This window comes from Microcaecilia unicolor, chromosome 4 (assembly GCF_901765095.1).
Source record: "Microcaecilia unicolor chromosome 4, aMicUni1.1, whole genome shotgun sequence".
Lineage (NCBI taxonomy): Eukaryota > Metazoa > Chordata > Amphibia > Gymnophiona > Siphonopidae > Microcaecilia > Microcaecilia unicolor.
In genome coordinates this window covers 76,355,464-76,380,267 of record NC_044034.1, presented here as the reverse complement: position 1 = coordinate 76,380,267, position 24,804 = coordinate 76,355,464, and the positions used below count along the sequence as shown (strand labels likewise).

The following is a 24,804-nucleotide window of genomic DNA, read 5'->3' as shown; positions in this document are numbered from 1 at the left end:
CGGATAGAATCGGGGATAACATCCCCTTACTCCCCCAGTGGTCACTAACCCCCTCCCACCTTAAAAAACATCTTTAGAAATATTGATTGCCAGCCTCTATGCCAGCCTCAGATGTCATACTCAGGTCCATGACAGCAGTATGCAGGTCCCTAGAGCAGTTTTAGTTGGTGCAGTGCACTTCAAGCAGGGAGACCCAGGCCCATACCCCCTACCTGTTACGTTTGTGCAGGAAATAGAGAGCCCTCCAAAACCTACCAGATACCCACTGTACTCACATCTAGGTGCCCCCCTTCACCCGTAAGGGCTATTGTAGTGGTGTACAGTTGTGGGTAGTGGGTTTTAGGGGGGGGGGTTGGGGGGCTCAGCACACAAGGTAAGGGAGCTATATACCTGGGAAGAATTTATGAAGTTCACTGCAGTGCCCTCTAGGGTGCCCAGTTGGTGTCCTGGCATGTCAGGGGAACCAGTGCACTAGAAATGCTGGCTCCCCCCATGACCAAATGGCTTGCATCTCTAAGGACAACCAAATTTCAGGATTTGGATGTCCCTGACCGTATTATCAAAAGAAAAGATGGACGTCCATCTTGTTTCGAAAATACGGGTTTCTCCGCCCCTGGATGGTGATGTTTTGTGAGGACATCCAAATCGAAACGAGGACATCCCTTTCGAAAATGCCCCTCTATAAAGAATCCGGGGGCTAGCTGGGATATTCAGCGGGATATAGCCAGTTATCTCCCGCTGAATATCCATGGTTATGTGCATTAACGCTATTTAACCGGCCAGAAGCTGTTCCTGGCCAATTAAACAGTTTTGAATATCGGGGGAAGTATCTCTATCCAGGTACAACTAAGAACCCATGAGGATTTTAAGTGTGGTATATGAGTGATCTGCATCACACTTGGACTATTTCTGTGCAGAAATCGAAGCATATTCTACAACAATGTGCATAACTTAATTGGTTAACTAGCTAATCAGCGCTGTTAATTTGATGTTAGCAAGCAATTATCAGCACTAACTGGCATTAAGATTTATGCGCACAACTTGCTAAGTGTATTCTGTAAAGTGGAATTCGTACATTCCAAATCGCATAGTTGGACTTGGAATTTACACGGTTGTAGGTGTTTCTAAAATTTATGCGCATTATTACAGAATATGCCCACTCTGCACCTAATTTAGGCGTCGGGATTTATGCCAAGTAAATCATGGCCTAAATTGACAAGACCAAATTTTGTTGTGTGGAGAGGCGCTCAGCATATTCTGTATACCGTGAAGAAATTTAAGCCTATTCTATAAAATTTAGGTGTACTTTAGAGAATTCGCCTAGGCATATTTTTTTACAGGGCGGATATTTCTGGTGCCATATATAGAATCTAGCCCTTATTTCCAAGACATTCTACACCACCCTAACTAACGGGCACAACAGAGCGGTGTACAGGCTACATGAGGAAACAAGAAAGGAACTCCATTAAAATATAGGAAAGCAAACAATCATACTAAGAGGGAAAATAAGAGAGGGGAAGAATGGGAGAGGGGAAAAGAGGGTAGGCAGCCTACTACTACTTATCATTTCTATAGCGCTACAAGGCATACACAGCACTGTACACCATACACAAAAGACAGTCCCTGCTCAAAGAGCTTATAATCTAGATAAGCCTAAGCAAATACAGCTGGTAAATTCAATCACACTGTTTGTCCATAAGCTATTTGAAAGAGCCATGTTTTAGAAGTGGACCATTGCTATAAGAATTGTTGAACACTTCTAAGATAAGTTTATATTGATGCCACTAAGTTAATTAAGAGTTTTTCAAAAAATTCTTCCACTGTTTAAATATTTTCCTATGGGAGGGGTTTGGCTAATGATTAGAAGACACCTGAGCATGAAATAATGCACTATTATGGGGTCTGAAGCTTTTCATCCAATAGTAGAACAATATCATTTACATTTCTGTTTACATGATTAGTTTCTGGAGTATAATCTTTGATGGTTTGAAGTTTTGTTTAAACAGCTCCAGTCCTCAGTTTGTGACATTGTATACCTTACCGTCACGATGCAAGGAGGTTCCCCATAGGCCTTCCCTAGAGCCTTCCTCCTCTGGCTCCTGCCTTCTGCTGTAACTTCCTGTTTCTGCTGAAAGAGGGAAGGGAAGGCCCTGGAGCAATCCTAAGGGAAATCTCCTTGTGTCACGACAGGGAGGAAGGTAAGGGAGGGAAAAACAAAGGAAGGAGGGAGAGAGGAGATGCTGGATCTGCTGTAATCGTGGGTTTTATTTTTTACAGTGGGAGCAAGGCTTTTTACCACTCCCATGGGGCAGTAAAAAAAGTTCTGCTCCTGCACCGACGGTAAACCTTGGTAAACAAAAACTTTTACCGTGGTTTGCCGCAGATTATCACAGGTCCCCGTCCCCGTATCATTCTCTATCTGGAGGGTTACTGTTCTATGCTACTGTTTGGCCAGAAGGTGCTGCTATCGTAGTGAGGGCTGTTTTCTCTCTATCCTCAGGCCTCTGCCTGCCCCATCTCTGTTTCACTCCCAGCCCCAAGCAACCCCCAAATTCAGAATTATGAATTAGACAAGTGGATGGAATGAATTTTACTGTATGAAGAGCTACTTACCCACTGAATCCTACCACTGGCAGTATAATCTATTTTCATAAAAAGTTTTTCTAATTGGTCATCATGCTGAAATAAAAAAAAGAGTCAGTATTATAAGACAAAAAGATTACATTGCGTCTCACAAAAAAATATATATATATAAAATATACTACTCCCCCACCAGAAAAGATATTTGGAAAATGAGAGTATAAATAAGCAGGTTTCCATCAGTTTTATTATGTTGTTTATGTGAGGAAGACTATGAACACATCTATGCAACAAATCTGTAAAACAAACCTAAGGAGCGCATTGCGTTCAAGATCTGCACGATTGTACACAAAATCATTCATGCAGACGTCCCAATCTATATGCTAAACCTCGTGGACCTACCTCCCAGAAACGCCACAAGACCATCCCGCAAATTTCTCAACCTGCACTACCCCAGCTGCAAAGGACTTAAATACAAGCTGATGCACGCCACTACCTTCTCTTACAAGAGCACGCAGATATGGAATGCATTACCTACAGACCTGAAAGCAATCAAAGAAACAATTTTGTTTTGAAAATCTCTGAAAACATTCTTCTTCAACAAAGCCTACAATGAAAACCTATAACCTCACTAAGTCCACTCAATTATGAACGCACACCCTCTATAACTACCTTAACAACTCTCTTCCTTCTTCCCTCTCCCCTTCCTTAATCGCTACACATAACTAACTGTATCTGAGATCCAACTATGACAATGTTATTAAATCTATGTAAGCCACATTGAGCCTGCAAATAGGTGGGGGAATGTGGGATACAAATGCAATAAATAATAATAATAACCTGTTATACCACAAAAGCCCAAACTCCCAGGACTCAAAGAAAAACAATGTCAGAACTGCAAATATATAGAAACCAAAGGAGTAGAGGTTAAACCACTGACTTCCACATGGAGACTGTCCTCAAAAGTGTTCTTTATTAAGGTACCAGAAGAGACACAACATGGGACCGTGGTTCGGCGGAAATGTCCGCCTGCCTCATGGGTCAAATACAACAGTACTTGAAGCTGGAAGGTGCCTTGAAAAAAATGGCTCTAAATTTGAGTACAGTTAAGGATAAGCAAAGCTGCAGCTGTGTTCAAGCAGACGCTGTGGCACCAAAATTGCCGCTGCAACAGTTCTGTTTGTAACACCTTCCAGATTCAAGTACTGTTGTATTTGACTCCTGAGGCAGGCGGACGTTTCAGCTGAAACACGGCCCCATGTCGGGTCTCTCCTGGTGCCTTAATAAAGAACACTTTTGACGAAACTCCTCGTGTGGAAGTCAGTGGTTTAACCTCTACTCCTTTGGTTTCTTTGCACTCTCGTAGAGGTTACTTTCCTGTTCCCCTTAGAACTGGAAATATTACAGACTATAGAACACCAAGATACCTCCTATCGGAAAAACAGAACAAACTGGACTGCTACAGATCCCTACACAGAAACAAAACACTAGCAAAAATCTTAACATCTGTCACATACAGTATGTAAATCACAGACCAACCCCCAACAAAAACAAAGCAAGGAACCATACATTATAAGCAAAAACATGCAAACAAAAATGAACTGGAAATCCCAGAAAGCCAGAATCTGCGTGCAGTGCTATACTGGAGAAAGACACAGAAATGCCTTTTCTCCTACAATGAACATTATACAAAAGGAGAAGATACTCAGCAGAACTTATTAGGGTAGGAACACTCCTACCCAGGTAAGTCCCACTGACCAGGTCCACACCCAGACTGTGGGATTATCCGGATAATGCGCTGAATATCTGATCAGACCACCTCAGTACCATCCGGGTAATACCAGGGAGGTGTGGGGTGGAGCTTGGGCAGAGATAAAAGTTACCTGGTTAATTAAGACAGGACCCCCCCCCCCCCCTATGTTTATGTTTATTTGTATTTGCTAAGATCACCATTATTACAGGGCAAGCCAAGGCGATGTACAAAATAAAAAACACATTGATATTTCTTTTTTAGCTCTTTCTTCTCTCTTTTGTTTCTTTACTGCCTCTCTATTCACTCAAATTTCACCCTCGTTCTCATCCTTCTCCTTTTTACTTTTCAGCTACCTATCAAATTCCATTTCCTTCTCTCACTCACTAGCTGTCTCATTCCTTATCTCAGTCCTTCCCCCAGCCTTCCAATCCCTTTAATCTTTAATCAACTCTCCATTACCATATTTCTGCCTCCCCATAATTACTATCCTCCTCTCATTTGTTTCCTTGCCACTTCCCCTTTGACTTCTCCCAAATAGTTCCACCATTTGCAGCATCTTAATCCCTCCAACCTTCTAGCCCAACACCTGCTCCCTCTTTCTCCCCTTCCCATCCTTGTTGCCTGATATCTCCCTGCCCTTCCACCCCCCCCCCCAGCATCTTCCGGCCCCATTCACTTGTGGTCCAGCATTCTTTCCTCTCTCTTCCCTCCCTCCAATTGTCCAGCATCTCTCCCTCATTCTCTTCTGTCCCTGGATCCACAATCTCCCTCTTTTTATCTTCCTCCTCTGGTGTATCTCTTCCTCCCTTTCCTCCACCCCCATGTCCAACCTCTCTTCCCTCCTTCCTCTCTCCCACTGTCCACATCACTCTCGCTGTCTCCCTTCCTTGTGCCCTGGATCCAACATCTCTCTCTTTCTTCCTCCTCATCCCCATACAGCCTCTCTCTCTCCCTCCCACTTCCATGTTCAACATTTCTTCCTCTTTCTTCCTGTGCATCTCTCCCTCCTTCCTCCTCCACATGCAGCATTTCTCCCTCTCTCTCCCCATGCATCTCTCCCTCCCCTGCCACCTCCATGTCCAACATTTCTCCCTCTCTCTCCTCTATCCATCCTATGCAGCATCTGTCTCTCCCACCCCATGTACAACAATTCTTCCTCTCCCTGCAACCCATGCAGCAGCACTTCCTCCCACCTCACCTCCAACAATTCTCTGTCTCCCCCAATGCATGTAGCATCACTCCCTCTCCTCCCCTCCCCTCCCATCCCATGTCCAACTTTCTCCTTCACTCCCTACCCCCCTGTGCAGCATCTCTCTCCCACCCCACCTCCAATAATTCTACTTCTCCCTCCAACCCATGCAGCAGCTCTCCCTCCCATCCCATCTCAAGTAATTCTTCTCTCTTCCCCTACACCCCATGCAGCATCTCTCTCTCCCTCACCTCCAAAAACTAACTAACTCTTCCCTTCCCCATGTGTAGCACCTCTTTTCTCCCCTCCCCTCCATGCATTACTCTACCTGTGCAATCATCCGTTTGAACTTCCCCTCCCCCTTCACAAGCAAAGCTCTGCAGCTTTGATAGTGCCAGCAGGTGAGAGGGCAAGCTGGGCTCTGGAGGCTCCTGAGGTCCTGCATATCCCTCCCTTCACAACATTTCTTACATCAAAGGGTTGCTGCTGGCAGTGGTAGCAATTTGCTTATGCTACCCATGGCTAACCCAGAAGCCTCCCCTCTGCCGTGTACCGCTGCCCAATAAAAAACAGGCAGTTGCGCTGAGTGGGAGCTGTATGTGGCAGAAGGAAGACTTCCAGGTTAGCCATAGGTAGTGTATGTGAATCGCTACCGCTGCCGGCAACCCTTTGATGTAAGAAATGTTGTGAAGGGAGAGATGCAGGACTGCGGGAGCCTCTAGACTCCAGCTTGCTCCCTCACATGCCAGTGCTGCCAAAGCTGCTGAGCTTCTGGGTGGGCCTGAGCCCAAATTGGGTGGGAATAAATCAGGATCAAGACTGGAATGGGCTTCAATGGCAACTTCAGTAGTTGGGAAGTAGGACCAGTGCCAGGCAGACTTCTATGGTCTGTGCCCCAAAACTGGCAGGGAGAGACAGAGATTAAGTATACCAATATTTAATCATGAAGAAGTGGAACCTGTGCCGAGTGCCAGATTCAACTCTGGCTACCTTGTTGGGCAGACTGGATTGATTGTACAGATCTTTATCTGCAAACATTTACTATATTACTATGTACATAACAGGAAAACACATCGCTATAAAAAAATCTTAGACATTTGCATTTATACTTGCTCCAAGGCATGCCAAAGTATATTCCTGAAGGAGCAGGTATAACAACTGAGGCTAGGCCACCCCACGAATAACCCTCCCCCCCATATTCTATTAGAACAAGTGATTTTCAACCCAGTCCTCAGGGCCACCTGGCCAGTTAGGTTTTCAGGATACCTGCAATGAATATGCATGAGAAATATTTGCATGCAATGGAAGAAGTACATGCTAAATCAACTCATGCATATTCAATTTGGATATCCTGAAAGCCCAACTGGCCAGGTGGTCCCTGATAGCTAGGTTGAAAATAACTGGGCTAAACTATACAAAGTTCAGATATAAATAGTTGTATGGGTAGTTTAGTCTAGTGATCTAGTTTCCCAAGCTCTGAGTGATTGTTTTACACTTCACACTTACGGTGCCTCGGAGCCCCATGCATTTCTTTACTATCAATTTGAATTTCTCGACGTCAACTAACTTGTCTCCATCTTTTTCAAATTCCTAGAAAGAATGAGAATAAATTTTAAAAGTAGTCATCATTCATCAGTCATTGACAAAGTTACTGTTCCAATTTATATTTATAATTAATGTCTGCAGACCTAATTTCTTTATTTCAGAACTTGGTTAGACGTTAAGGCTCTGGGCTTTGGTCTGCTAGGCACTGTTCCCTCTAAGCTGACTGGGAGTCCTCCACCTACAGCCCTGCCAGTGGGTGGTGCTGTTTCATTATCACATTTTCAATAGTGAGGGACAGGCAAGCTCTGCAGGACTCCAGGAAACCTGGAGGTCTCTAGGAATTGAAAACATATTACAGAAGTACCTTTCCCCACCAGCAGACTCCTGCTCAGCTTAGAGGCCTTATGCTGATTTCCTATAGTAGCCTGAAAGAAATGGTTTCTATGATGGGCTAGAAATTGCTATAGAAGGTTCTCTCTCTCTCTGCAGACTTTCTTTTTGGGGTAAGGTTTATATCCTTCCTTTTAAAGAGAGGGAGTAGAGGTGAGATTCTGGGGCTTCCCTTCAACTCTGCTCTTTAAACAGCTACCCCATGTTCTATTTTCTTTTTTCTTTAATATTCACTTTTATTGACATCCACAGCTCAATTTAAGGTGGGTTATTAATAGAAATCAAACAAAATAAAACATGGAAAAGAAAATAAGATTATACCTTTTTTATTGGACATAACTTAATACATTTCTTGATTAGCTTTCGAAGGTTGCCCTTCTTCGTCAGATCGGAAATAAGCAAATGTGTTAGCAGATAGTATATATAAGAGAAACATCAAAGCATTACTTTGACAGTCTGACAGAGTGGGAGGGTGGGGGTATGCATGGGGACATCAAAGCATTTCATTGATATTCTAACAGGATGGGTGTTGGTAGGTGAGAGGAGGGTAATAAACAGAGAAATAAACAGAGAAATACAGCTTTATGGTTTATAATGGGTTAGAAAACCCAGATCCTTACTAAATCCTGTTTGTTGGGTGTCAAAATATTCAATCATTCTTATTTCAAAGGTCTTACGTTCCTGTATTGTTTTAAAATTACCTTTCAGTGTTCTTACTGTGAAATCACTGGTGCAGTGTTCTGGTCTTGTAAAGTGTTGGCCCAAAGGGGTGGGGAAAGTCGAAAACTGACTATATGATACATTTATCAATTTTTCATATGAGCCTGATATAACCATGTTCTAATTCCAGTCAAGGCATCTCCAGTATGTACCATTATCATGTAAACCTGCTTTCTCTATTTTAGTTGGCATCTGACGTCATCCAGTAAGGATTGTAAATTATATCAATTTCAATTTTGTGTCTCTAACATTCAGCCTAATACTGTTAAAGATTCGTTCTTAGCTCTGAGAGTTGATATTCTCATTTAGTTCTGACTCCCAGGAGCTCTTCAACTTGTCTAATGCAGAAGCTGATATAGAGGAGCATAATCGACCGCGAACGCCCATCTCCATGGGCGTCTATTTCCGAGAACGGGTACCTGAAGGGGCAGGACAAACCGTATTTTTGAAAAAAATGGGCGTCCATCTTTTTTCCGATAATACAGTTTGTGCCAGCCAAATACATCGGATTTGTGCGGATTTGAGCTGGGCGGTATTGTTTTTCAGCGATAAAGGAAACCGAAGGCGCCCAGCTCAAAAACGAACAAATCCAAGGCATTGGGTCGTGGGAGGGGCCAGGATTCGTAGTGCACTGGTCCCCCCTCACATGCCAGGACACCAACCGGGCACCCCAGGGGGCACTTGTAACAATTAAAAAAAAAAAAAGTTAACTACCTATGAAGTCCATAGCTCCCTTCCCTTGGGTGCGGAGCCCCCCAAATCCCCCCCAAAACCCACTCCCCACAACTCTACACCATTACCATAACACTTATGGCTGAAGGGGGGCACCTAGATGTGGGTACAGTGGGTTTTGGGGGCGGTTTGAAGGGCTCCCATTTACCACCACAAGTGTAACAGGTAGGGGGGGATGGGCCTGGGTCCACCTGCCTGAAGTCCACTGCACCCACTAACAACTGCTCCAGGGATCTGCATACTGCTGTCATGGAGCTGGGTATGACATTTGAGGCTGGCATACAGGCTGGAAAAAAAAGTTTTTAAAGTTGTTTTTTTTGAGTAGGAGGGGGTTAGTGACCACTGGGGGAGTCAGGGGTGGTCATCCCCGATTCCCTCCGGTGGTCATCTGGTCATTTAGGGCACTTTTTTGGGACTTGTTCGTGAAAAAAAAGGGTCCAAAAACAGTGACCCAAATTCACGCTAAAAGCACCTTTCTTTTTTCGATTATCGGCCGAGGATGTCCATCTCTCCTCGGCCGATAAACACGCCCCAGTCCCGCTTTCACCACGCCTCCGACATGCCCCCGTCAACTTTGGCCGTTTCCGCGACAGATTGCAGTTGAAGACGCCCAAAATCGGCTTTCGATTATACCGATTTGGGCGCCCACGGGAGAAAGACTCCCATATCCCGATTTGGGTCAAAATATGGGCGTCTTTCTCTTTCAAAAATAAGGCGGATAGTATTCTTCTTCTATGGGTTGGGTTGTGGTCCAAAAATTCAAAATTCTTGCAGTTTTGCCAAATTAAAGTTGACCTATTTTCAATTAAACCTCATCAATTATCTCACCTTTGATACTTTAACTCCTATCTCTTGTTCTCTTGTTTCTAGTTGATTGTTTATAATTGCAAAGAACTCTGTAAAGTTAGGGCCCCTTTTACAAAGGTACGCTAGCGTTTTCAGCATACGCTAAATGCTAAGACACCCATTATAATCCTATGGGTGTCTTACTGTTTAGTGCACACTCATTTTTAGCACACGCTAAAAGCGCTAGCATGCCTTTGTAAAAGACCCCCTTATCTGGAAATATTGATCGCTTTGGGTTAAAATTTGGGGTCTCGGTGTATAGTATTGTTTAATTTGTTTTTATTAAGGACATAAAGTTTAATCTGGTGGTCTAAGATCTGTGCAGAAAACAGAAGAAACAATCCTCTGCAGGAAAGTCACAAGAACAACCAAAGAGTGGGGGTGATGTAAAAACAAAGCAAACCAGGGATGCTCAAAAATAATTTATTGCATCACATTTTGTCACATTTTTGTCATAATTTGTTGCGTCACATTTTGTGATGATACGTGCTTGTGATACATTTGGATTAGTGACTTTCATGGTGATTCAGCAATATCGTGATTCATAAAGCTCTTTCTGCTAAGGCTTAAGGATTAAACTCCTGAAGCAGGCCTTATGACCGAAACACGGCCCATGTCGAATCTTGAATATATTGACACAGTAAATTGTTTTTGAGCATCCTTGATTTGCTTTATTTTTCCATCATCCCTGCTGTTTGGTTTATCTAAAATCTGTTGCGTGTGCTTTCAGGGATAGACTACTGTAATTCTCTCTATCAAGGGTTCCCAAACTCACTGCTTCATGACAGGGGCGGACTGACAGTGATCTGGGCCCCGGGCAATAAGTATCATTGGGCCCTCCTCCATCTCATCCCAGCCTATCCCACTCAGATCACTGGTTCTGCATCTGTTCTTTTTGTTACTATATGCTTACTCTATGAACTCACCTGCATCATATACTTAAGAGTGTCACTGACAAAACACATATATTTAGTGCTGTACACAAAAGTAGTTTTATAAATGAATATGTTCAAAGCATGAATGGCATTCTATGGAGGATACAGACATTTTAAGTGACAGCCTACAGATGTATATGTGGCAGTTTTGCTACATATACATGTTTATGCCATCACTTACACCAGTCTCTTCTCTACAGCAACCACCTCTAAGGAAACAGGAAGTTATATCAGAGAGGCGGCCATAGTAAACAGAAGAGGGAGGGCAGGGCAGCTTATGGGAATTGCATCTGTTGCCGCCGGTTTTTGGAACATGAAGAAAGAAGGTAAACTCGGGGAATGGGGTGGAGGAAGGGGGAGATCCCACTCCTGAAAGAGGGCTGCCTGAGTCCCCCGCCTCAAGTGGCCTAATGGTCTGGCCGCCTCTGGGAGGGGTGACCATCAGGTGAAGAGGGAATGAGCTGGAGAAAATGGAAGGGTGTAAGTAGAGAGGAACCTTTCAGGGGAGATGGAAAGGATTGGAAACTGGACAGAGCACAAGAGTAGAGGGAAAGCAAAAGGATGGGAGGAGGGGTGATCATCTGGTGAAGGAAGTGGGAATGAGCTGGAGAAAAGGAGAGGAACCTTTCAGAGGATATGGAAAGGAAACCCGATGGAGCACAAGAGTGGAGTGAAAGCAGGAGGATAGGAGGAGGGTTGATCATGCGCCACAGTAATTGCATCTTAGTTTATATCTTTGTCTGCTTACTTAAAGAAGGAGAAACTGAGGTGCCGAGTCCACAGTTACTGTTCATCCTCAAGCCTGGTTCGCTGATGCTGGAATTGCCCTTTACTGCGACCCACCCTTGCGGAAGAAGGAAGATACCTCAGAAAGGGGGCGGACTGTGGGAGCGAGAAATTTCGGCATCAGCGGCATTGGCCAATGTAGCTGCTGGTCCTGCCCTAGGCAGGAGGTTCAGAAACGGGAGCAGAGTGCCGCGTGCGGGAGGAGGAGAGAAAGCGAGAGGGAGCGTCATGGTCACTGTCAGGAGAGAGAAGGGTGAGGGCATCAGGCGTGTCACGTGGGAGGTTAGCACTGGGCCTTCCACTGCCCTGGGCCCTCGGGCACTGTATGGTTGCCAGAATGGTCAGTCCACCCCTGCTTCATGATCTGGTTGTAACTACATTCCCCCCATTTTTATGGCTTCATAGCTGCCAACTGGTTGGAGAACTAATTTTTAAAACTGTCATGTTGACCTACATGGTGCTAAATGAAATGCTCCAAGCTATTTAAGGAATATTCTTGTAGAATATGGACCCTTTCTTCCATTCAGACCATCCGCAGGACGCTGAAGAGCTTTCTGCTTTTTAATCATCCCATCATAGGTTGCCATATTAAAAAAAAAAAAAAACATTCTGTCACTGACAACATCACACAGTGTATTGTTACCTGAAAAGCTGCCTTAAGCTTCTGAAGTTGTTCAAGGGTCATTTGCTCTTCAATCTTCCTCAAACAAAATAAAAGAACAATTAGCATCTTGGCATTAGCATTTTGTAAAGGAAAGGTACTACGCTACTTTCACAACATATTTTCAGTTTTACAGATGTGGAGGAGAATTCTGTAAAGGGGATAAACCTTGCTTTCTCTACCTCACCAGCTCTCCCTCCACTAGTCCGTTCCCCTCTCTCTCCTTCCCCTCATTCCCTTTCCTCCTTTCCTGAAGTTACTATTGAGGAAACTACACTTCTCCTTTCTTCCTCAAAATGTACCACCTGTTCCTCTGATCCCATTCCCACCCACCTTCTTAATGCCATCTCTCCTACTCTTATTCCTTTTATCTGTCACATTCTCAACCTCTCACTTTCCACTGCGACTGTCCCTGCTGCCTTTAAACATGCTGTGGTCACACCTCTCCTTAAGAAGCCTTCACTTGACCCTACTTGTCCCTCTAATTACCGACCCATCTCCCTCCTTCCTTTTCTCTCCAAATTACTTGAGCGTGCTGTTCACCGCCGCTGCCTTGATTTTCTCTCCTCACATGCTATTCTTGACCCATTACAATCTGGTTTTCGCCCTCTCCACTCAACCGAAACTGCGCTTACTAAAGTCTCCAATGACCTATTACTGGCTAAATCCAGAGGTCAATATTCCATCCTCATTCTTCTTGATCTTTCCGCTGCTTTTGACACTGTCGATCACAGCATACTTCTCGATACCCTGTCCTCACTTGGATTCCAGGGCTCTGTCCTTTCCTGGTTCTCTTCCTACCTCTCCCTCCGCACCTTTAGTGTTCACTCTGGTGGATCCTCTTCTACTTCTATCCCTCTGCCTGTCGGCGTACCTCAGGGTTCTGTTCTTGGTCCCCTCTTCTTTTCTATCTACACTTCTTCCCTTGGTTCATTAATCTCATCCCATGGCTTTTCCTACCACCTCTATGCTGATGACTCCCAAATCTACCTTTCTACCCCTGATATCTCACCTTGCATCCAAACCAAAGTTTCAGCGTGCTTGTCTGACATTGCTGCCTGGATGTCTCAACGCCACCTGAAATTAAATATGACCAAAACCGAGCTTCTCATTTTCCCCCCCAAACCCACCTCCCCGCTCCCCCCGTTTTCTATTTCTGTTGATGGCTCTCTCATTCTCCCTGTCTCCTCAGCTCGAAACCTTGGGGTCATCTTTGACTCTTCTCTCTCCTTCTCTGCTCATATCCAGCAGACCGCCAAGACCTGTCGTTTCTTTCTTTACAACATCCGTAAAATCCGCCCCTTTCTTTCCGAGCACTCTACCAAAACCCTCATCCACACCCTTGTCACCTCTCGTTTAGACTACTGCAATCTGCTTCTTGCTGGCCTCCCACTTAGTCACCTCTCCCCTCTCCAGTCGGTTCAAAACTCTGCTGCCCGTCTCATCTTCCGCCAGGGTCGCTTTACTCATACTACCCCTCTCCTCAAGACCCTTCACTGGCTCCCTATCCGTTTTCGCATCCTGTTCAAACTTCTTCTACTAACCTATAAATGTATTCACTCTGCTGCTCCCCAGTATCTCTCCACACTCGTCCTTCCCTACACCCCTTCCCGTGCACTCCGCTCCATGGATAAATCCTTCTTATCTGTTCCCTTCTCCACTACTGCCAACTCCAGACTTCGCGCCTTCTGTCTCGCTGCACCCTACACCTGGAATAAACTTCCTGAGCCCCTACGTCTTGCCCCATCCTTGGCCACCTTTAAATCTAGACTGAAAACCCACCTCTTTAACATTGCTTTTGACTCGTAACCACTTGTAACCACTCGCCTCCACCTACCCTCCTCTCTTCCTTCCCGTTCACATTAATTGATTTGATTTGCTTACTTTATTTATTTTTTGTCTATTAGATTGTAAGCTCTTTGAGCAGGGACTGTCTTTCTTCTATGTTTGTACAGCGCTGCGTATGCCTTGTAGCGCTATAGAAATGCTAAATAGTAGTAGTAGTAGTAATTTTTAAATACCAAGAATCTGCCTATTTGGAGCCTAAAGACAAGTAGGCATCTATTTTTCATTATAGAATACTAACATAACAGGTCAAAAAGCACCAATATTTTAGGTGCAATTGCTTACACCAGCCTCTACTATTTTGTCCAGCATCAATGCCAGGCATTGGTGTATAATTGCTTGGATTATCTCTAGAACCCTTTTTTAAAATAGGCATTATATTGGCCACCCTCCAACCTTCTGGTACCAGGTACCATGCTTGATTTTAAAGATAAATTAGAATTTATTAATAAAAGATCTGAAATTTTCTATCAGTACTCTTGGATGTATACCTTCTGGCCCAAGTGATTTTCTTCTCTTTAGTCTGTCAAAATATTCCAGGTTTACAAATATTTGTTTCAGTTCCTCTACTAAATACCATTTCTGGCATGGGTATGTTCCCCACATCTTCATCAATGAAGACTGAAGTAAAGAAGTCATTTAGTCTCTCCACTATGGCCTTATCTTCCCATTATCCTCATCTAGTGGTCTAATTCTTTTATCACCTTCTTACTTTGAATACACCTAAAAAAAAGTCTGTATCTTTTGTTTTTGCATGTGTTGTATGGCATGGATGGGCAGACTGGATAAGGCATATAGTCGTTATCTGCCTACATTTTTCTATGTTTCTAAGGCAAGTTTCTTTTCAAAGTTTCTCTTTGCTTTCCTTATCAGCATTTTGCATTTGACTTACCATTTTTATGCTGTTTCCTATTATCTTCAGTTGGATCCTTCTTCCATTTTTTGAAAGATGTTCTTTTAGCTGTAATATCCTCCTCCACCTCACTTTTTAATCATGCTGGCTGTCATTTAGCCTTCTTTCTGCCCTGCCTACATTCTACCCAAACTCCACGCATGTGAATACCCACCTGCAAAGTATGTACCATCATATATTTTCTTGTATTTACAGTACAGGGCATTATCGGAAACCATTCATTTGTGTGCTGTTTTCACATATGTGTGTACTGTAAATGACTGGAATAATGCCATTTACTCACAGCTCCTTATATACCTCTCCCCCCGCCCAAGTCGCTCTTCCAGATTCCAAGATGGTGCCATTGTGAGACATACTGCTGGACGCTTGTTTCTTCTCTTGGTGTCAGGTGTCAGGCTGGTCGTGAGCCCTTGAGCCTAGGCTGAAGCCTAGTATAGCTTTTAGGCCAAGGTCTAGGATGGACCGAACAGGTACTATACGCTACCCCAGCTACCAACCCCTGCACATACACGCGCGACCAACTTGCACTACCAGAAAGGGGAAGATAGGGCATTCAGGCGCGCCTCATGGCCTATCGGGAACCCACTTGCTCAGAATACAGTAAAATGGGCCTCATGGCCTAACTGTAACCGACTCAAACCCAGGGAAGGGAGAAAGAAAAAAAAAAACGAGGGGTCCCCACGGGGACTAGAGCACCAACACACTAAGTGCTCGCTAAGCACACAAGGGAAAAATGAACTAAGAGAGGTAACTATAGGAAACACGTCAGGCTGTACCCCACAGCACACAAAGGAAATGAGGGACTGAGAAATATGGATACAGAGAGCAGAGACCCCCAGCAGACAGGAGAGGGAAAAGCCATCAAAAAATAGCTGGGCCTGAGACGCACCCCTCTCAGAAAGAGCAGTACACAGTAATAGTGAGGGTAGTGACAGCAAAAAAGAATTAAAACAGTCACAAGGGAAAGACTGCTCCAAACACTCAGCTGCCAGGGGCAGGCAAAATACTGCAGTCAAAGGGTTAACCAGGCTCTGAACACACAGCTGCCAGAGGCAGGAACACTGCAGACAAGGGTTAAGGTAAACACAGGGAAGAACAAACAAACAACCCTCATGGAAAGAAACAAAGGTCCCCAGTCAGAAGCAGGACAGAGCTTACCACAAAGCACCACAGTCAAACAGAGGCTACAGCAAGGAAGAAGAAAACAAACTCCACAACACACAGAGCAAAAGCTCAAACAGCGCAAGGTAAGGCGTCAGCAAAAAACAAAGGGCAACGCCAAAGCAAGGATTGTAGGGAAGGGTAAACTTAACTAGATCAGACTGACGTCAGCTCAGCGCAGATGGGCCAATCAGGAACAGTTCCAGGCATTCCCCTGTCTGACTAGCAGAGTTAAACAGAATCATAACATCAGGCCAGGTGTTTTCAATACCCTGCCATAGGGATAAGGAAAGGGGCATCCTGAGGAGCTCCCAGTAAGCCGGGACTGTCACCAGCACTGTGGCAGATGACCCTGGAAACATTCCAGGCTTCCAGTGGATTGAAAACTGTTTGTTCCTGTGTCCTACTTGGGCTGTTGAGCTCGGGCAGCAGTGATGACGGGGCTTCGCTCAGCAGTGAGCAACGGACCACATCCTTTCAACCAGGAAGTGCTACTGCATAGGCAGGGCAGCATCCCGAATCAACAGCTATGGGTCAGCATTTGGTTTCTCTGCTTGGGACCCTGCCACTCACGGTGTCTACCCCGAGAGAGGCTGCCATCCTTAAGCAAGTGGTTGGACCCCCCTTATAGAACCCATCCTTGGACAGCAGTGCAACCCGAGTTGGAGATCAGAAGCCTTCTAGAGAATGGTTGAAAGAATTAGAAAAACTGGCGGCCATAACCCTAGAGGTAGTTTGGGATATTATGCATGACTTGAACTTTTCCGTTAAAACATTGCTGGTTAAAGAGCATGAGGACATAAGAGTTATTTCTCAGACAGTTGTGGAACATTCTCAAACGTTGTCTACTGTCAGTACTAAAGTTGATTCCATGGAAGAATTACATCAGATGACTCAAGCTCTACTTAGAGACAATCTTTTCTTAAATAGGAAAGTTGAATATATGGAGAACATGATTAGACACAATAACTTGTGCTTTTTGATCTTTCCTAGATCACCTTTGGTGTGCCTATAGATATGGTTAAGAAATATTGTATGGAGATTCTTAAAATTCCATCAGAATTCCTACCACCTATTGTATGAGCTTACTATTTAATGTTAAGGGGAACAGAGGCAGTAGAAGATTGTCAGCAATTAGGTCAGCCTGGCTGTGACCTATAGAATTTTTGGAATCTTCTTTAGAGATAGTGACACAAAGGACAACACTGATTGCAACATTTGCATTAGAGATAGGCTGCAACAATATATTACGCCTTTACTTCAGACATATTAATGATTTGTTTTTTGGATCAAAAGAGCGGATTTTTCCTGATGTTTCTAAATTTTCACAAAAAAAGAAGCCAAGATTTCTTGTCTGTTTGTCCTAGAGTTTTGGCTGTAGGGGCAAGTTTTGTTTTGAAATGTCCTTGATTATGTGTAATTTTATTTCAAGCTAAATTGTATATGTTTTTTTTTTGATCCAAAGTAGTTAATATCTTTCTTAGAAGTAAGGAAGGAGACTCAAGTTCAAGTTAAAGTATCCTCAGCAATGAATCACTGTTAGACAGGCTGAAGGAAGGTGGAGGTTATTAATCAGTTATTAATCTTATATTTCCTTTAATATTGTTTCTTTGGATGTTGGAATCAATATTGCCTGTTATTGTGGATAAATGTAATTATTACATTTCCTTGTAATTTTCCTGTAGGTATTCTAATTATTGTTTATCATTTATTAGTTTTACTATACCATCTCTCTTGCAAGGCAAACCAGGACGGTTTACAATGACTAAGGGCCCTGTTTACTAAGGTGCGTTAGCGTTTTTAACGCACCTACAGTTAGCATATGCGCTGAGTAGGCACCTATAGAGATATTGTAGGCGTGTACATGGTTAATGCGTATTAAAGATGCTAACACACCTATAATGTGGTTTAGTAAACAGGGCCCTAAGTATCATAAATAAAACATAATACCTAAAGGAAATCCATAAAATGATAGGAAAGTAAAGACAAGTAGTATATTCAAATTAAAGAGAACATACAATTCTAAAATAAAAATAAAAATTACATCAGTAATGTCTATAAAACATAAATCAACAATCCTACATACATAAATCAACATTTCTACATTGCAGGATGTCCATCAGGTCTACATCTTGCTGAACATTGCATCATAGAGAGCCGAATGTTTATCATGGAAATGTATATTTGCTGAAGTGGTGTAACTTTGAAGAAAAAAAAAAAAGAACAACCCTCCACTTTCCATTTAGCTTCCAGGATGTGCTTTAAAATTGCTTCCTTCATGAAGCACAGAACTACTATTTTGCACTGCTTTTACCATATTGCATATTATTTTATCGATTTAGGTTTTATTACAGTCTTGCCTTTCATGCTTAAAGTATGATACTGGGTTTAATTGATGCACATCGCTAATCTTAGTAAAACTGTGACCAAAATGACATTTCAGGCTATTGTAAAATATTCAGCTTGTAAATTATTATTTGGGCATCATGATTTGAACTAATCTTTCCATAAAGAACAACGAAAAGTGAAACTCATGAAGGCCTTTAAATATTACCCTTTCTTTGCTGAGGGTCCTGGCAGGATCCGCCTGGATCTGGATAATTACATTCTGTTCTACATTGTTCATAAGCCCTATGGAATGTCTCCTTTGTCTTCTTTTTATTAATTCCCTCTCCAACCATTCTGGTGGTGCAGGATCTTCTTCTGCTTCTTCTACAGAACAAAATGCAGAAACAGCTGGGAGTCTGCGACCTCCTAGGGTGGTCTGAACGCGCCGGATAGAAGGTTCTGCTCTAGTTGCGGGCCGTCTTTTCTCACTCAGAAGGCTGTTAAGAAAGAAAATATTGAAACTTGGTTACATTGAACAGTGATAAGATTAGTAATTTTTCACTGTTAGGACCCCCCCAGATCCCCGTGATCATATGTTTCTCTAATACCGATTTCTTATGCACAAAGGAGCAATTTTGTAACTTAGGTGCTCACATTTGCATGCTTTGTGCATGTAATAGCCAGGGTCATAGCCGTACTTCGGCGGGAGAGGGGTCCAGAGCCCGAGGTGAGGGGGCACATTTTAGACCCCCCCGGTGCCGCTGCCCCCCACCGCCACCGCCACCGCCACCACCACCGCCACCACCACCACCACCAAATTTGCCCCCCCCCCCCGCCGATGACCCTCTGGACCCCCCTCCCACCGCCAACCGGCCGTCGCCTACCTTTGCTGGCGGGGACCCCAACCCCCGCCAACTGAGGTCCTCTTCTTTCCACAAAAGGCTTCCTTCTGCTTCTGACATCAGGACGTCAGAAACAGAAGGAAGCCTTTTGCGGAAAGAAAAGGATCTCGGCTGGCGGGGGTTGGGGTCCCCTGCCAGCAAAGGCAAGCGACAGCGGGAGGGGGGTCGAGAGGGTCGTCAGCAGGGGGGTCCAGGGCCAAATCTACGGGGGCCCAGGCCCCCAGGCCCCACGTAGCTACGCCACTGGTAGTAGCATGTATTTGAATGTGAGCACACCAATGCATATAAATGCTAGTATATGAATTTGCAAGGGGCATGTACACAGGGGAGAACATGGGCGAGGCCCCCATTTATGCACCTAACGTTTACAAAGCAGTGGTAGGACTAACATGTGGGTAGAATGCACCAAATCGGCACTACCGCCGGCGTAGCACGGGCACCCAGTGGTAATTCTGAAGTTGGCATGGGCTGGTTCCCACAGTAGAAAATAATTTTCTACTGCAGGGGGTGTTCCCAGCCACATTGGCGCACACTGCATGATTACCGCATGAGTAGCAAGTGAGCTTTTACCGTCAGGTCAATGGCTGGCGGTAAGAACTCAGGCCGTAAATAGGTGTGCACTACTTATCATTTTAGCACATGCCCATTGAAAAATGTCCTTTTCCCAGCTGCAGTAAAAAATGGCCCAGCATGCACCAAAAACATGTGCCCACACTATCACAGGCCACTTTTTACCGCAGCTTAGTAAAAGAACCCCTTAAAGAATACTGTAGTGGGTTAATAACTGGTTAAATTAGTGTTCTACACAGTAAAGTATGTGCCTACTTTCTTTCAAAGAATGGTCTCTTACTGCGTACTCTCTGGGTGCCTATTTGGAGGTGCCAGTTGTAGAATTGCCCTGAACGTATGTGTACTGGTCTAACTGGCTGCAAGAGATTGACCAATTAGCTCTAGGATTTTTGTTTCTGAGGCGGTGATGCTTTCTTTACTATTCTTTAGATCCAGTTCACTCCACACACTCTCCCAGATTCTATATATGGCACCCAAAGTTCCATGCCCAATTTCCAAGATACACATGCAAATAAATTGGATAATAAGCTCTGAACCATCAATAATTGGGTGTTAACAACCAATTATTGATGCTGATTGGCACTCATTAAAATTTGTGTGTGCATCTGGATGTGCGCTATTCCATAAGGCACAGCACCTAACTGTATCTCAAAAGGAGGTGTGGTATTCCAAAAAGTTGCACACAGAATTACAGCATTCTTTTTTTTTAGATTTAGATTTTGCTCACTTCTTTTTCACTAGTAGCTCAAGGTGAGTTACACTCAGGTACACTGTGTAATTCTCTGCCCCTGAAGGGCTCACAATCTAAGTTTGTACCTGAGCCAATGGAGAGTGACTTGCCCAAGATCACAAGGAGCAGTCCCCAGTGCCTCTCTCCATCTCCTGTTCAGCATCACCCTATTTATATCCAGCATCACCTCCTATGTCTCTATCCCTCACCCCTAAGTTCGGAAAGAAGTAGAGAGATCGTGGATGCTTTCCAAAGTGCTCTGCTCAAACAGATGGTGACAGAACCCACGAGGGAGGGAGCGATGCTGGATCTGGTAATCACAAATGGGGATAGTGTGTCAAATGTCCGAGTGGGTGCACACCTGGGAAGCAGTGACCATCAAACGGTTTGGTTTGATATAACGGCTGAAGTGGAGGGCAGCCACTCTAAACTCAAAGTCCTGGATTTCAAGCGTGCTGACTTTAGTAAAATGGGGGAATACCTGAGGAAGGAGCTGATGGGCTGGGAGGACGTACATGAAGTGGAAGGGCAGTGGTCCAGGCTGAAAGAAGTAATAAATAGGGCCACAGACCTTTATGTAAGGAGAGTAAATAAAAGCAAGAGAAAAGGGAAACCGATATGGTTCTCCAAGCAAGTGGCTGAGAAAATAAAGGCTAAAGAGTTAGCATTCCAGAAATATAGAAAATCTCAAGAAGAGGAACATGGGGAGGAATACCGGATGAAACTGAAAGAAGCCAAGAGAGAGGTACGTCTGGCGAAGGCGCAAGCGGAAGAACAAATGGCTAGAAATGTAAGGAGGGGCGACAAAAATTTCTTCAGATATATTAGTGAAAGAAGAAGGACTAAAAAGGGAATTGTGAGACTAAAAGATACAGCGAACCGCTATGTAGATAATGATGAAGAAAAAGCCAATTTGCTAAATAGATACTTTTGTTCAGTTTTCACTGAAGAAAATCCTGGAGAAGGACTGCGAGGGACTGGCAAAAGTACATCTGAGAATGGAATGGATATAGCACCGTTCATGGAAGAGAGTGTGTATCAACAGCTTGGAAAGCTAAAGGTGGACAAAGCCATGGGACCGGACGGGATCCACCCCAGAATATTGAGGGAGCTCAGAGAGGTTCTGGCGGGTCCTCTTAAAGATTTGTTTAATAAATCCTTGGAGACGGGAGAGGTTCCGAGGGACTGGAGAACGGCGGAGGTGGTCCCTCTTCACAAAAGTGGTGATAGGGAAAAAGCTGGAAACTACAGGCCGGTAAGCCTCACTTCGGTTATTGGAAAAGTAATGGAAGCCATGCTGAAGGAAAGGATAGTGAATTTCCTAGAAGCCAATAAGTTGCAAGATCCGAGACAACATGGTTTTACCAGAGGGAAATCGTGCCAAACGAATCTCATTGAATTCTTTGATTGGGTAACTGGAGAATTGAATCATCGACGTGCTATAGACGTAATCTACTTAGATTTTAGCAAAGCTTTTGACATGGTTCCCCACAGGAGGCTCTTAAATAAACTAGATGGGCTGAAGATAGGTCCCGAAGTGGTGAACTGGATTAGGAACTGGTTGACGGACAGATGACAGAGGGTGGTGGTAAGTAGAGTTCGCTCGGAGGAGGGAAAGGTGAGTAGTGGAGTGCCTCAGGGATCGGTGCTGGGGCTGATTCTGTTCAATATATTTGTGAGTGACATTGCCGAAGGGTTAGAAGGTAAAGTTTGCCTATTTGCGGATGATACTAAGATTTGCAACAGAGTGGACACCCGGAAGGGAGTGGAAAGCATGAAAAGGGATCTGAGGAAGCTAGAAGAATGGTCTAAGGTTTGGCAATTAAAATTCAATGCGAAGAAATGCAAAGTGATGCACTTAGGGAGTAGAAACCCACGAGAACCTTATGTGTTAGGTGGGGAGAGTCTGATAGGTACTGAGGGGGAGAGGGATCTTGGGGTGATAGTATCCGAGGATCTGAAGGCGACGAAACAGTGTGACAAGGCGGTGGCTGTAGCGAGAAGGTTGCTAGGCTGTATAGAGAGAGGTGTGATCAGCAGAAGAAAGGAAGTTTTGATGCCCCTGTACAAGTCGTTGGTGAGGCCCCACCTGGAGTATTGTGTTCAGTTTTGGAGGCCGTACCTCGCGAAGGATGTTAAAAAAATGGAAGCGGTGCAAAGAAAAGCTACGAGAATGGTATGGGATTTGCGTTCCAAGACGTATGAGCAAAGACTTGCTGACCTGAACATGTATACCCTGGAGGAAAGGAGGAACAGGGGTGATATGATACAGACGTTCAAATACTTGAAAGGTATTAATCCGCAAAAAAATCTTTTCCGGAGATGGGAAGATGGTAGAACGAGAGGACATGAAATGAGATTGAAGGAGGGCAGACTCAAAAAAGATGTCAGGAAGTATTTTTTCACGGAGAGGGTGGTGGATGCTTGGAATGCCCTCCCGCGGGAGGTGGTGGAGGTGAAAACGGTAACGGAATTCAAACATGCGTGGGATGTGCATAAAGGAATCCTGTGCAGTAGGAATGGATCCTCAGAAGCTTAGCCAAAATTGGGTGGCGGAGCAGGTGGGAGAAGAGAGGTTGGTAGTTGGGAGGCGAGGATAGTGGAGGGCAGACTTATACGGTCTCTGCCAGAGCCGGAGATGGGAGGCGGGACTGGTGGTTGGGAGGCGGGAAATACTGCTGGGCAGACTTGTACGGTCTGTGCCCTGAAAAAGGCAGGTACAAATCAAGGTAAGGTATACATATATGAGTTTATCTTGTTGGGCAGACTGGATGGACCGTGCAGGTCTTTTTCTGCCGTCATCTACTATGCTACTATGTTACTATGTTGTCTTTATCCCCCTTCCCTCTATGTCCTTATTATTCTCCAAGTTCCACATTTGAACTCTGTGTTATATCCTCCCATGTCCAGCACTGTCTCTCTGTATCCATATTCTACCCATATCCATCATTGATCCTCTGTGTTCATATGTTCCCCCATGGCCAGCATTTTTCCTTTGTGTCCCTCTGTATTCCTGTCCCTATGCTCTCCTATGCCCAGCATCTGCCCTCTGTTCCCCTATCCTTCTCTGTATCTAGCTTCTCCCCCTTCTCTTCCCTCCTAGCCCCCATGTGGTCCAGCATCTTTGCTATCTTCTCCCCACCTCCCAAGTGGTCCAGTATCCTTCTCTCTCTCTCTCTCTCTCCCTTTCTCTCTCTCTTTCTTCCTTCCTTCCACAATCCCCCTGCGGCCAACTTTTCTCAGTCTCTTTCCTTCCTCCTGTTCTCTCCCTCCCTACTTGGGTCCAGCATTTCTCCCCTTCTCTTCTCTCCATCCTCTGCATTCTATCATCTTTCCTCTTTCAACCCCTTCCCCATGGTCTGGTATCTCCCTTCTCTCTCTCTGACCATGCCCCACATGGGTCCCAATTCTCTTCCTTCCTGGTACTTCAAACTTTCCCTTATAGGCTGCAGCAACAATTAACACATGCTGCCCTGAGTCCAGCCCCAGAGCCTTCCCACTGCCACACCTCACCCCCTCTGAATCAAATTTCTGTTTCCACATAGGATTTTCATCCATTGTTAACCAATCTTGTTTAGAACTTGCTGACAGGTGTCTGCCACAGAGGCAGTAGCATTTTGAGACTGAGTGGCATGAAGACCCTGCAAAATCAAAAGAGAGGCAAGGGCACTGAGAGTGGCATCAAAGAGAGGAACAAAGTAGTAGAAAGAGTTAAAAAAGACCCCAAGGCACGAGAACAGGGCCAAAGCAGATGCAAGGCCGGGTTGTAACAAAGTAAAAATACTTTGTTAAATTACTTCACTACATTTTTGAGTACTTTTGCCTGTAATGAGTTACAAAAGGGGACACAGTACTTTGTACTTGTAATCAGGGCCGCCGAGAGACTGGGCCGGGCCTGGGGCAAGGCCGTGCTTCCCCCCCCCCCCCCAAGGTCATCGTCATTGCCGCCCCCCCCCTCCGTCCACCACCGGACTGGGCCCCCTGAATTCAAATCATAGCACCTCACCTCGACCTTGCTCCGTGTGAAAGAAGCGCAGCAGCGGCAGCCTGCAGATCGCCTTCCTTCAGGTCTTCCCTCCCTGTGTCTCGCCCTCACGTAAGTTACGTCAGATGAGGGCAGGACAGGGAGGGAAGACCCAAAGGGAGGCGATCTGCAGGCTGCCACTGCTGCGCTTCTTTCACACGGAGCGAGGTCGGGGTGAGGCGCTATGATTTGAA

At 44.7% G+C, this 24,804-nt stretch overlaps 1 protein-coding gene across 1 annotated transcript in view; it reads right to left on the bottom strand.

Moving 5' to 3' along the window:
• Positions 1–24,804, bottom strand: part of LOC115469606 (WD repeat-containing protein on Y chromosome-like) — a 141,626-nt gene that overhangs the window by 95,648 nt on the left and 21,174 nt on the right. Inside the window, 4 exon segments of the mRNA XM_030202401.1 lie at positions 2,614–2,679; positions 7,029–7,112; positions 12,120–12,173; positions 18,611–18,881. Of these exon segments, the coding sequence (XP_030058261.1) occupies positions 2,614–2,679; positions 7,029–7,112; positions 12,120–12,173; positions 18,611–18,881 (475 nt within the window).